We start from the raw sequence: 13,371 nt of genomic DNA, 5'->3' as shown, positions 1-13,371 counted from the left end.
CTTGGTCGATCGCCATCCGATGAATCGCGATGCTTATCGAGCTATTGAGGACAAGGTTCGTCGCGATGAGGACTCCGCTGAGCATCGTGCTCATGTCGCATACCGTTGTGCCGTAGATCTCGAGAGCTTGGAGCATTTTGTGCACCGACTGCCTCACGTTGTTTACTATCGCGCTCTGTCGGATCGGCTTCTAGCCGTCGAGCAGGCAAATGCGACACTTTAAGCGACAGTGGAGCGCCTGGCGCCATTGAAAACGGAAATCGTTGCACTCTGTACTTAAAACCACTTTCTGGTTCAGCTACTGGGTGGTCGAGCGCCTGTGTGCGCCACCCCGGCGCCAACGCTTCTGCGCTAAATTGCGCCGAATCCCGGGACGGCTTAAGCAAGCCCACATCAAACATTGGGTGGGTGCGCATTCGGTTTGGCGTATACGCAACGCCACGCTTGGCCACGACCTTGGACGGTCCAATAAACCTTGGACGAAGCTTCGTCTTGAAGATAGCGGAAACTGCGCGTGTGGGAAGGTTTTAATCTTTTAATAAACCAAGTCTCGTACCTCAACGTTCTCACCATTTCTTCCGCTTCTTACGTTTGCATTTTTTACTGCATGTCTTGCTTTCGTGAATGTATCGTAAGACACTCAGTCTGATAGACAGGAAGTCATCGACTTTTTTGCAGACATTGATACGGTTGACATCAGCTAGCCCTCGGCTATTTTCCTCCCACTAATCCCTGAGCCATGGGATAGCGGAGTCAGCGAGACGTGAAAATAAACGAGCCCGCTCACGCAGAACGGCGTGTATTCGGTAGAAGCGTGCACCATATAATTCAGAGCAAACTTTACAAGTAGCTAGCAACATAGTGCTCCAGCGCTTCGGCGTCTCGGCGCGGACGCTGCGAAGAACGTCTTGAGAGACGCTATTCACGCCCTAAGTCTGACCATCGGTCTGCGGATGGTCCGCTACTGTCATTGTCAATTTGGTGCCCAGTATCCTGAAGAGTGTAGACCAAAACTTCTTAGTGAACCGCGGGTCTGTCAGAGTCAATTGACTCCGGGAGTCCATGTTGTTCAACGATACGATCTACAAACAGGTTCACTGTACTGACACCGTCGATGGTATCCGGCGTTGCCGCACGATAAGCTGTCTTGCTCAAGCGGTTGACGAGTACCACGACACCCGTGCTACCCGCCGAGTATTTCGGCAGGCCAAACACAAAGTCCATACTCTTAAACTGCCATTTGGCAGTCCAGCCATCTTGTCAAGGTGTAGCCACACCATTGTGTTCGCACCATCTTGTGTGATTCACCCCTTCATACCAGGTAACGGATAACACCGTTACACTTTTCATAGCATTGATCACATATCTTGATTTCATCGCCGCCATTAACGAGGTAAGTAATCTCCTGTTGAATCGACGACGTTGGCAGCTTTAAAGTCCTCATCGTGTTTCTATGCGACTGATATCATTTTCAACGTTTGCGATAGAGAGTAACGTACGGTTCGTGGGATCTCTACCAGTTTCTTCCAGGGACTGTGTCCTCTCATGATGTTATCTGAAGAGAAATGGAAGTTAGATTTATATTCACTGCTTCGACTTCACAATCAGCATCCTATGGCTGCGGCAAGTTTTATCTTAATTGTTTCGGTGTCTTGTGTATTAGTTAAACTTCAGTAACCCTCTTTTCCAGCGCTAGAGACATTTATAATAAAATATCAACTTACATGTGCCGACTCTTGATCACTCGAAAACGATCACCTTTCTCATGTTCTAAGGCACTTTACCATTGAATCGTCTGGCTTGGTTCTTTAGCGTCGAAGCAGTCTGAACCGCTTCAAGCAAACGTATTCGGTTTCACCATCAATAATTTCTTACGAGTCGAGACTCAATGTGGTGACTTGTCGTGGCTGATATCATGTGTGGGTCAACGATCGCGCAAAAATATACCGTCATCATTGCTTCACCACGCTAAGATTTGGCTAAGTAAACATCCTTGTGATATGCAGTGTGCATGTTCCGCTAGCGTCCGGTTCACCAATGCAGTTCGAATCATGAGCTTCTGCACAATGACTCGATATCCGCACCGCTTGCAGAGCTTGATCTTCTGATCCACCACCATTGTCACCTTAAAAGATAACGAAAATTTACATCTGTTTTTCTGCAAACGCGCAAAACTTAGCAAACCTGTTCTTTCGACTGGTTAACAAGCAGATACATGCCACAAAAGTGGGACTATCGTTAACAAAATATCACAAAACATCGCTTGTAAATGCGGCCATATACATTGCAATGGAGGATTTTGGGCAAGTTTTTGCGTGAGCTCGTAAAACTTACCTAGGCTTGTTTTTTCAGTGCATAACCATCACATAGATCCAGCTGATTGACTGACATCAATGCATTGCCGATACCATTCTGCTGCTCAACAACGACGCATAGTACATAATGATCAATTTGACTAATCCAAAGGTGCCGAAGACACAAATCGTGGTCCTCAGGGTACCTCATCCAACTTGCCACGGTTTCCTCGTCAGCGCTATTTGGGGCCAAGTAGGGTGTAATAGCCAATTGCGCTCGCGAGCACCAACGACCCATATGGCACCTTCAGCTTCGACAAAACATCTATCGCGCTCAAAGTTGCCTAAGTCGACACAATTTGTAGGGCATCCAACTATAAAAATGCGTGAAAGCTATGTGATGTGTTATGCGGTTGGAAGCACACCCGCTGATGTTTCCATTGTACTCACTATTTTTTCTGCCGGCGACCTGAACTACGTTATCGTTGGAATATGCACGTTCACTTTTTCATTTTATCTTTAGAGTACGTCATTCGTTGCGTTGTTTTCGCGTCTTCCTGTCCATGGTGGTACTAGCGCTACCACCATCAGAAAAATCGTCGTAATGATTCTCCACCTTTGTAATATCAGCCTGATCTGGCTTCTAACGTTCCTCAACGCACTGTAAGCTTTGCTAATAAAACGTTTCGTCTCTTCATAGGTAGTGGTAAGCACGGGTAGCGCTAGCCGTTCTTTGCATCGTCCAGTGTCTGCAAACACAATTGCTTGTCCTTGCCAGTGTACGGATTCACCAACACCGCCACCTTATGCCTTGGGCTTTATATCTATCCTGGTACGAAAACCAACGCGTCACAAACTTGACGTTAACAATTGGTAAATGCAGTATTCGAAACCGGCAAGACTCGTTGAGACTTACTTGAAGCGTGATAACCACATCGCACCCCCTAACCGCGGTGCCTACAGCATTGAGCTGTTCTACAAGTGTCTTGGTGTTATTAGCGAGCTCGAACACATCATCACCTTTATTCATCATTTTCGTGGAGAAGCGTCGAAAAAGACAAAGCTTGTTAACCAAGTACTTTTCTCGAAATACGACTTTAGACGCGATCATGCATCATGCTCACCGTCAGCTAAACTAGTCCATATGCAACCGCAAATTCAGCATTGCAAGGCAAGCGGGCTAAAACGACTTCCTTTTGAGCTCTGACTGGTCCAGAGCGAGGGCGGAGAGATCAAGCGTGCTTAACCAGAAATGACTTTCCGGAGATCACGTTCATAACAACACCATTTCGGCAGAACTATAATCGAAGGCAAAGGTTGCGGGACTTGAGCTTATTCTGTTGATTAGGTCACTTGAGGTGTATTATTCGATCCTTACTCCTTAAAACAATTTGCTACCTCTATACCTGTTAGTAAATTTCCCGTGATGTAATCTCTCTGAATATTCTGTAGTCTGTTCTTGCTGGATAATCTATTAGCTAGCCGGTATCATAATGCTGTTTAATCGCTGTTCGAGATGTTTCCTCCTTAGCAATTAAAAGTACTTCTTCATTCGTCTCGGGTTTGTTTTCGCATTTAGCTTTTCAGAATTATACACAACGCGCAACTGTTAAGTGACTTTCTCATACTGAACAAAATATGAAAAGGAAAACAAATCATCCAAATCAATGATTGGCGCGGAAAACGCATGAATGACAATGCCGTGTCATGCCCTTTTGGTTTTGAAAATCCATGTCTTGACTGTCCGTTTTCATGAAAGTCGAGTCACATAAGTATGCACTGCTTTATTTCGTTCGCCTTTACTTTGCTACCGGCTTTGCCAAGACTCCAGCATTTGCAATTGAAATACATGTATTCTGCAAGATATACTCTTCAAAGTGCATTGACTGTAATTACAATTTTACTGAAGCCTAGCTTTCAAAGGTATTTAAAAAGGTAAGTCATTCCTTGCACATGCTTAGAGCATTTTTTGGTGCAGAATGCAACTCAAACGTGATCATGAGGCCTTGTAATTGATTGTCATGATAAATGATGGTATGGCACATTAAGCCGTACAAGAAAGGATTAGCACTCGCTCAAAGTATAAGTCAAATAGAATTCATGCGATTTCCTGCATCCAAGACACACATGAGCTATTTCATAGCACACGTGCGCTTAATAGTCAAGAAGCATAAAACCAAGGCCTTTACGTTCGTATGAATTGTAATGTAGCTCACAGAGCAATAATTCTATCAAACAATGTTTGTAGAATTATATATGACAAAGTCAGCATATTGAAGGCACTATAGGCATAGCATTTTGATGTATGCGAATTTCCAAACAACTCGCGACCCTGAGGTAACAAATAATCATATATCTTTTGTGTAATGTCTTATATGCGACCGTTCATCTCTGTCAAGGTAAAACATTGGCGCTAACAAAAAAAGCGCTGGATGCTCCGTCACAGGCGTTTTTACCGGCAAATTATGTAAAGACGATAGCGCTCGTCTGAATATCGTCATATATTGACAGATTGTGGTCGATAGCGAGTAAAATCTTAAAAAAACATGAGCTCCCTATCTTGTCTTGAATCAGCTGGGCAGCCAAAAAAGCAACGCCTTAATGTATGTGGCGTGTTTGTCGTCAGAACCGTTGTGCACCTTAAAGTCATCAGCACGTAAAATTTGCCTTCCGCCACGTGCGCAGAAGTCGTCATATTGAACTCGATATCCCGGGATAAAAAGATTTTTTTGCGTATCCTTCAGAAAAACGTATCATCGACTTCATTTGTAATAGAAATACAAGTATCGATTTTCAAGCCGAGATGAGGTATCCTTTTCAGTAACGACCTATTCTAGCGGCACGTCATCATATTATAGTCTAACGATAACGGTGTCTGAAACGTAATGGCTGGAATGCTGATTGGATTAGGTCCGATCTAAATTGGCTAACCAGAAGAATGTAATTCAATGCTGTATGATTATAAGCGTTACAAAACCTTGTTTATTAATCAACAGATTTTGTACTTTATATATTGCGTCTTTCATTAAATGATCAGCAATGCTGGATGGCGACGAACCGTAAAAGGATAGGCTAAAATGCATTTCCAGCAGAAAAATTAGGCTATCCCTTTCAAGAGGCGACTTTCTCGGTAGCATGACATAGCAAAGTATCTGACTGTCAAGCGAGAAAATGTAATATATTGAAAACCTTCGTGCTGCATGAGATGAAGGTCGTCGGCGAACCATTGCTAAAGAACTTTTGCGGAAACTATGGTGGCTTCGTCCTCAATACAGATAGCAAATCATTTGCCATCGCGATTCTCCACCCTTCAAGAGCTGACCAGTTTAAGTCCGCTAACAATCTGGCACCAAAGTGGACAGGACTCCATGATTTACGTGTTAGAGACACCACTTTTCTCTGTTTCATGACCGACCACCACCAATCACAACGCACTTTCTTTGCTAGGATTGCAAACCCAACTGATTTGAGAGAGAGCAGTGCCGAAGATCTCTATGTGCCTTTGCCGATCTTGTCGACTTTGTGCAGTTCAGAGCATCGACCAAACGACGCTGCTACCTGATTCTGACACTGCTCAAACCGATCGAGGCTTTCCTACACGCCTCAACAGCGTCACCACAGCAACAAGTTACAATTTTGTGAATAACCCAGTTAATAATTATCATAGCATTCTTTCGCCAAGTTTGATGATCAAACGGTGGCGAATCAAACTTAATCAAGAATTTTTAACATGCGACACAGCCACTGAAACAGTTTTGGGTGACAGAATGACAATTTCTTGTGGTCTGTATGCGTCAGCTCAAGTTTCTAGCAGGTCTGGGTTAACACCTATTCTTCGTGGTGACGTACTTTTAAATTAAAGTAAAAAAATATATATTAAGGCACCTGATAAGATAGATATCTGGAGTGACAATTACTTTCGTACCCTCCACGCAATCGTTCCAGCTCGCTTTGCCCAATAGCTGCCTAGAAAACATATAAACTCAGTTGACTCATTCGCTCTGCATTGTCAAAGGATCCTAAAGGCATCCAACATGTATGGGTGACACCTTACGATTCTTACAAGCTTGACCTCAACATGGCCGTTCCAATGCGTGTCACATGTAAGTTTATTTGTAATATCTTCTGCCGATCCACGTTTGATGCCCTTGCTTGGGATATGGCCATTATTTTTATTGCCACCAGTCACGCACCCGATTAATGTGAACACGCCGGCGTCAATTTGCTTAAAATCGGCATGAAGGTCAAAGGTTCATTCTTTCGCATGAAAATGCTCACTAAAATGACAAACGCTGCACGCAAGGTGTGGAAAGCTGTGGTCAGATACACGGCTAAGCCTCTGCTTTGTCAAGGAGTAGGTAGCGACATGGCTATGGCCAGAAATTCTCGACGAGAAGAGTTCAAGGATGCAACCAAAATCGGATCGAAGAAGCAGCAGCACATTGCATTCGACGACATGTGCAAACTGGTGAAGCCAGATACCGCACCGCTGTACCCTATTCCAGCATCTCCAAGGTGTCAGGTGGTGGCACTCGCAAATTGGGAGACAGCTCCAACATTTGCTCTCGACGATCATTCGACCCATGATGTTTTAAGGGCGAGTGCTGACAATTTGCTCAACAAGTGTAACCCTTTTCTATCGGGCAAGCACAGAGCAAAGAGTGAAGATCTCGCATCTGAAGCGCATACAGTGTCGACCGATTGCTCAACGAATCAAGAGAGAGATGTTGTCGAATCGAACGTTGTCAAAGAAGACGTTGAGATCAAAGAAACTCGTGAATCCACAAGGAAGCTTGCTGACTTTGCTAGAGAGCACAATTATGCGAGCCTGATTCATCAGTTCGAAAACATGTCAGTACAAGCATATGCAGAGGAGCACAATTCTCACTGGGATTGCGTTGGATACGGACGTTGGGTCAAGTGCACGGAGTGAATGCATGGTATTACGCGCTCTACATTTAATTAGAGTTGTGTCGATCAATATTATTGTTTGTAGTATTTTTAAAATAACTACTTTTGTGGTCAAATAGATCTCCGCTAGCAATTGACGAATAAAACATCATGGGCAGAATTTAACATGAAAATGATTCGCTGGTACATAGAAACCCACATCAAAAATATGTGATACTTTGGAATAACATACAATCGATATTTCTACCCCACAACGACACAACGACAGTCTTGCGGCAACCTACGAGAGGCAACACCTTAATCCGCTCTAAACTTTGTCTTACCGTCCGAAAACTACCTGAACGGTGATAACTCCAAAAGTTGTTTGAACGGTGATAACTCCAACAAAAGTTGTTTGACAAATTTGCGGTAGTCCAAACAAAAAGCGGCCACATAGAATGGGTTATGTAGGCATAAATTTCTTTGACAGCCTTCACTCTGACCTCTTCTGTTAGCCTGACACTGCATTTTCCAAGCAGCGATCACATTAGTCACTTGCGCACTTGCGGAGCTAAGGCGTGCAATTAGCTTTGCGATCGAGTGAAACTCTCAAAATGATCACTTCGGTGTAATCCTGTATACTCTTACCGTTCCACATTTGGTTCGCTTGTATCTGTACAAATCTACCAATTAAAACTGCACTTGGAGTGATTGTTTACATTCGTAAATACCCAGATATAGGTTATTATAAAGTTGATCAAGCTCCAAAATGTTCGTGGGGTAAAAAAGGTTTGTCACGAGAATTTTTAAACGTGCATTGTTGTAGCAGTCTAAATAAAATTTATTTGGTAAAGTGTACTCTTGAAACAGCGGAGCAAAGAAACAGTGTTTGTCATGTAAAAGCGCTCAGTTCCGCTTTTGATTGAAGAATGCGACACGTCGTTTGTACGTTTGTTGACGTGGATTTTGAGAGTCCAAGCTCCTCTGTGCAGAGTACAAGGCGACATCATTCAGCATGATAGCTCTTGCAATCAATCCCACGACAAAGTCGTGAATGGACTGAACCCTGCGGAGAGATGGAACTTGAACTTCTAAGTACCTGTCCCCGAAATTAATAGACCCACTTAACGAATTTTTAGTTTTTTTCCCGATGGGATTAGCAGGGTGGCAGCTAAACGACCGGAGGTGGTGATCACTTGCCTTAGGCGCTCACCAGCGTTGAGAATGCGGTGATGGGGCGCGTCTAAGCGTGTTCAATACAGACGCCGTTGGTAACAAATGGGTTTCAGCGTATCGCTTCTGATGTCGAGCGTCTACAACTTAAGGTACGGGGTGGTGGAGATAACTTCTCACTCTGGAGTAAGAATCTGCTACGGCCATTGAGTCGTTGTTGCTGTATTTTGCTGCATTTGGAGCTATAGCGCATCAGGCTTGGGATCACCAAGCCGGTTGTCGTGCTTTATGGGCAATCACCTAAATATGGTGAAAAAGGATACCCCCAAATTCCCAACGTGGGGTGATCTAAAGCGATAAATGTCACGAATGTTCGCACCGCCTAACCAGGTGTATTTGTTACGTTTGAAGCTTGATCTCCTGTCGAGGGGATAATGATTGGCAAACTACAATCAAGAGTTAAGAGTTTTAATAACCGAAGCGACATCCGACCCTCTCTCGAGGGCTGCAACCGGTTCCATCTTCAGGGAGGGTTGTCGAGTGGTCGCGGTTTGCACCAAGACCTACCGCGTCCAACTCAACTCCTTCAAGGAAGTGGTGGGCGTGGTTCAGTGCGTGGATGGGTAGAAACTCCACAGTTGGGGGTTAGCGTGCTTTCTTTTTCGACGGCTCTGACTTTTACGTAGGGGTAACATACTACCGACCCATGCCATGAAGCATCAACTCCAGTAAACGCAGGGCGGCTTATTGGGAGCAACCCGGATTCTATATTACAAAACATCGGCCGTCATCCATGAGAATCAGCCCCAATAAGCGATTCTCTCTATGCAAAGTCGGAATCAATCCCCAAGAGCGTTGAATGATAGCATCAACGTTCAGGGTGTGGCATAGTCGTGAAATATCCTGGTAGATTTATGAGCGTTGTAGAATTATTTACTACACACGACTGGCATAAACATTAGCCAGTACGCAAAGGCATCGAAGATGATAACTACGGATACGACGACCATGTGGTTTGCGACATAAACACCGGTAAAAGCGTGAAAGATTATGCTGAGCATAAAAAAGTATTTCTAAGGAATTTGACAGCTTAGAATGCTGTTTAAGTTTGGACCGAGATTTGAAATACAATCTCACAATCTCATGCCTGTTGGTATGTGAATGGGACGCCACAAGCCATGGGTCGGCTAGAAGTCGAGAAAACTAGGTGCATAGCGTACTCTTCTCTTCCGGTGACGTATTTGTGAGCTATAAGCACAAATACTAGGAATCGGATGCGCTTTATAGCTTAGAGACGAAGCTGCAACTAATTTCATGCTGGTCATTCTGTTGTCAACCTTTGTAAGCAAAATCATTTCTAACTACCTCAAGTAAAGATTTCACGTCAGCCGAGGTATTTGGACGAGGCGGAAAACACGATTGTTTATTGAGGTGCTCTCAGTTTATTCTGTTTAGACAAGAGAGCAATTCTATGTCGTGCCATCTAGCGTGTATATCGGGCTAGACGTATAAGGATAGCTCAGAGTTGCTGTTTCTCCTGTTAGGGTCGGAATTTGAAGGATTGGTTGCCGCAATCTATGTGAAGAGTAGGTGGAGAGGAGGGCGACCATGAGTAGCGGGTACAAGGAACAGGTTTTCTTGATAAGAAAGATGTAACGGTACTATTTACTTAGCACATCCATACGACAGGCCCACCGCACATATCAATAAAGCTTCAAGGAAGAGAAGATTTTCTCACTCGTGAATGGAAAGATCGAAGTAGTCAGAAGTGTCGACCCCCCTTACTACTACTTGAGAAACTGATGACGGAGTTGCGTGGTCACAACTTTGTCGTATCGACTTCGTACGCTGAGTAGTTAGGTTGGTATACTACAACCAGTGAAACATGTGTCTTCGCTGTACATTTGTGTGTCTTGCCAGATTCTAGCATCGAATTGGTACTGATGCACAACAGATGTAGCGTCGCCAAGTTTACAATTTGAGCATAATCTCACTGAGATGAAATATGTGACATTGAAGTGTGGACGATTGGAAATTAGTGGGCTACTTCGTGCCGAGGCATTCCAGAATTTCAGTCAATTTCAAAATGCACTGATTTACCAAAGGACACATGTGGTGGATGTCTCGTCATTACGTCGCGAAATTCCTTCAACAAAGGATCCTTCAGGATAACTGTCTCTTTACTCGCAACCAAGTGTCATCAATGACAGGTACATTTGTGACAAATTATAAAATCAGCCCCAACTCTTCTACTAATCGTTCCTTTTCGACGAGCATATTGCCGTGCAATTTATGTGGAATACTCGTCAGACTCTCGTCAGCATACAGTACCCAATCTACAGTCATAAAAATGATGCGTAATCCACCGACCGCTGCTGGTCCAAGCGCGGACATCATTGCTGGATATTAAAGAAATGTAGGGTAACAAAGCAATCGCTGATCGAATTGAGGGCGATAGTTTTTGCTCCCGGTGTGATCAGGTGGCTGGCGTGCAAATCCATTGCGTGTGAGGATCCCTCCACATCGTAGCGAGAAGAAGTAATAGATAGATTAAGATTATGATCACGGCGGGATGGGATCGGCACGGGTTGTTGCAAATTTCTTACTTGCACACGTGCCGGTCGGAACCGAACCGAGTCTGGCTCGCTGTTAACATCGATGTAAGCTCTGCGGGGTATGTTGCTAAACATTCTGCCCTAGGGAACGGACACGGAATTTCTAACTCGTGCATAGAATAAGCAGCGCGTAGAGATTGCCTTTTTCAGTGAGCAGCACGGCTGTATGGCTTAAAGTGAGAGCAGAGGTGTCGAGGCCTGGGATATGCGCTATGGCTATTCATATTGGTTGTCACCTCGGCCTTTCCAGATAGCATGCAATAAGGCCGTAAGCTCTTTGGCCCGCGCCTTTCTCGAAGATTCTCTGAGTATGAGTATCTGTGCGCGGGATAAGTCCTCCGAAACAATCATGAACATCCACACCATATGAATTGTAGCAGCATGACGCTGGCGCTTGCTGTCAAGGATACCTCTTTCACTGACAAGTGGTCATACAAAAGGGTCTAGGGAGGTATAGAGATACTAAAATCTGCCCTTTGTTTACGAAAAATTGGGTGCTAGTGGCTTTCTTACTCAGTCTTGTAAAGTATTGAGCAATATTTCATTTCGTGATGAACTTTGTCGAGGTCCGATATGTTGGTGAACATAAATGAGTAGCAATATTTCATACAAGCTCTCAAGGACCCGCAACATCTAAATGTCCGAGTGACTCACAAGTTACAAAGGGTGAGGATAGCTTCGTCGAGACACGTGTTTACCGTGATGTCGATTTGTCTGCGGGGTCGGTAAGACAAATCATTTATGGTAAGTCTGTATTTCCACGTCGTGATTATTCTTTACGAAGTAATAAAATTGATGTATAGGGTTTCTGAAGCTCGCTATCCGATCTGACAGATTCGTCCATGATGGATCAACTTTCCCTCATTACCCAGCGTATCATCTCGGTGAATTCAATATCATTGGTTTTTCGTAAGAGAATAAATTTTCCAGCGCGATGATAGCTTCTACAACCCCTAAACCTGCATCACACTCTGTTAACGAGTCAATGCACAGAGCATGTAGCTCCTCGTCACACAATAATGCTGTATTATAGAAACGATGCGTCATCACAAGGGGGAATCTTATACTCTTACGTTACACTCACCATTCTATACAGGAGTTTTATTGCTCTTATTCGCTTCGACTTGCCTCCACAAGGAAAAATCTATTCGATAGCGTCAAATGTGTTGCTCTTACTCGTTCCATTAAGACTCTAGTCCTGCAATTTTCCGTTCCATCAGCGATAAACTTTGTAGACTGCAATCAATGGGTGCCAATTTCGTCTCATCCACAGACCGATTCTAAGAGAAAAGTGCTGGTATTTCTGTGAAACTTATTTTCGACTGCCGTACAACGACCATTTAAAATCGTAGCTAAAACATGTATTGATACTCACAACCATTCACCAAATTGGCCATAAACATTCGGAATACCTGTAAATAGCTTTTTAATCCGACGGGAACTAGTAATTTACAACAACAAAAAAGGATAACACGATTTATTTGATAGTGAAGCGTATCATCGCTCAAAGCCGGTGTCGTCATGCTGCATCAGGTTTTGGCACAACGACTGGTCTGAATGCGAGGATCGCGCATGAGAGGATGACATAGCCTTCTTCTTTCATTAACTGTGACGATATGAATCAATACATCTATAGTGCTCATATGAGTATCAACATCGGAAAGTTAAGTCCCGCGCTTGCAAAAGGCTTTACATGCTGTTAGCGCCCCTGGCCTAATCGATTTTATAGTATATCGAGACAACATCCAATACTTTTCGTTTGGGGTACGTCGACTATGTATCCTTAGTGTGTACACTGAGCCATGACACGAAAGATTGATACGGGACAATTTAACGTAGCTTCGATTTTATTCTCTTGTGAAACAAAATGCGACTCAAGAACACAGTTTTGCGTCGAAAGCGGAGTTATATCCTCGTTGAGTTGACACCAGGCATATATTTCTTTAGCCTTGGTCCGTGTCATTCTATCTTGCTTTGCGCTAAATAAACGGCCGCTTTCAATCAAATAGACCTATCTATAGCGAATTGATGACAGAAATACCGTTTGGTCTACTTCTTCCCAGTTATCAAGCATTTGCACTACTTCATGTTGTAGATGGCTCCCTGTGTTCCGCAAATGCATTCTCTCGTAATTAACGTTACAGCCCTCAGTGCGTCAGCCACACTGCTATTGCTCAGCTTAATCATTAGTATCTGCTAAGCTCTTCTGAGTGCAGTTGACCACACGATAGACCCTCCTACGTTGAATGTCCGTTAATGGCTGAGTGATTTTACTTCCATCACAATTCGTTTTGAGTTAAAATTATTGTTGTAGTTGTTGCAGCCTACCACAGGTGCAACGGGGTGGACGTGCAATATGTGCAAGAGAAGATATGACTCATAGGGATACGTTGATTACA

At 43.9% G+C, this 13,371-nt stretch overlaps 1 protein-coding gene across 1 annotated transcript; it reads left to right on the top strand.

Annotated features, from left to right (window-relative positions):
- Window positions 1-6,531: 6,531 nt before the first annotated feature.
- On the top strand, window positions 6,532-7,227 carry PHALS_12125 (uncharacterized protein; the record flags this gene model as incomplete). Its single annotated transcript, XM_024727611.1, has 1 exon — window positions 6,532-7,227. One exon carries the CDS (start codon window positions 6,532-6,534, stop codon window positions 7,225-7,227), a length of 696 nt encoding a protein of 231 aa, XP_024578171.1.
- Window positions 7,228-13,371: the final 6,144 nt, after the last annotated feature.

Source organism: Plasmopara halstedii, assembly GCF_900000015.1.
Source record: "Plasmopara halstedii genome assembly, contig: Scaffold_614, whole genome shotgun sequence".
In the NCBI taxonomy this organism is placed as follows: Eukaryota; Oomycota; class Peronosporomycetes; order Peronosporales; family Peronosporaceae; genus Plasmopara; species Plasmopara halstedii.
The sequence above is the reverse complement of the archived record's forward strand: the minus strand, read 5'-3'. Positions and strand labels throughout refer to the sequence as shown.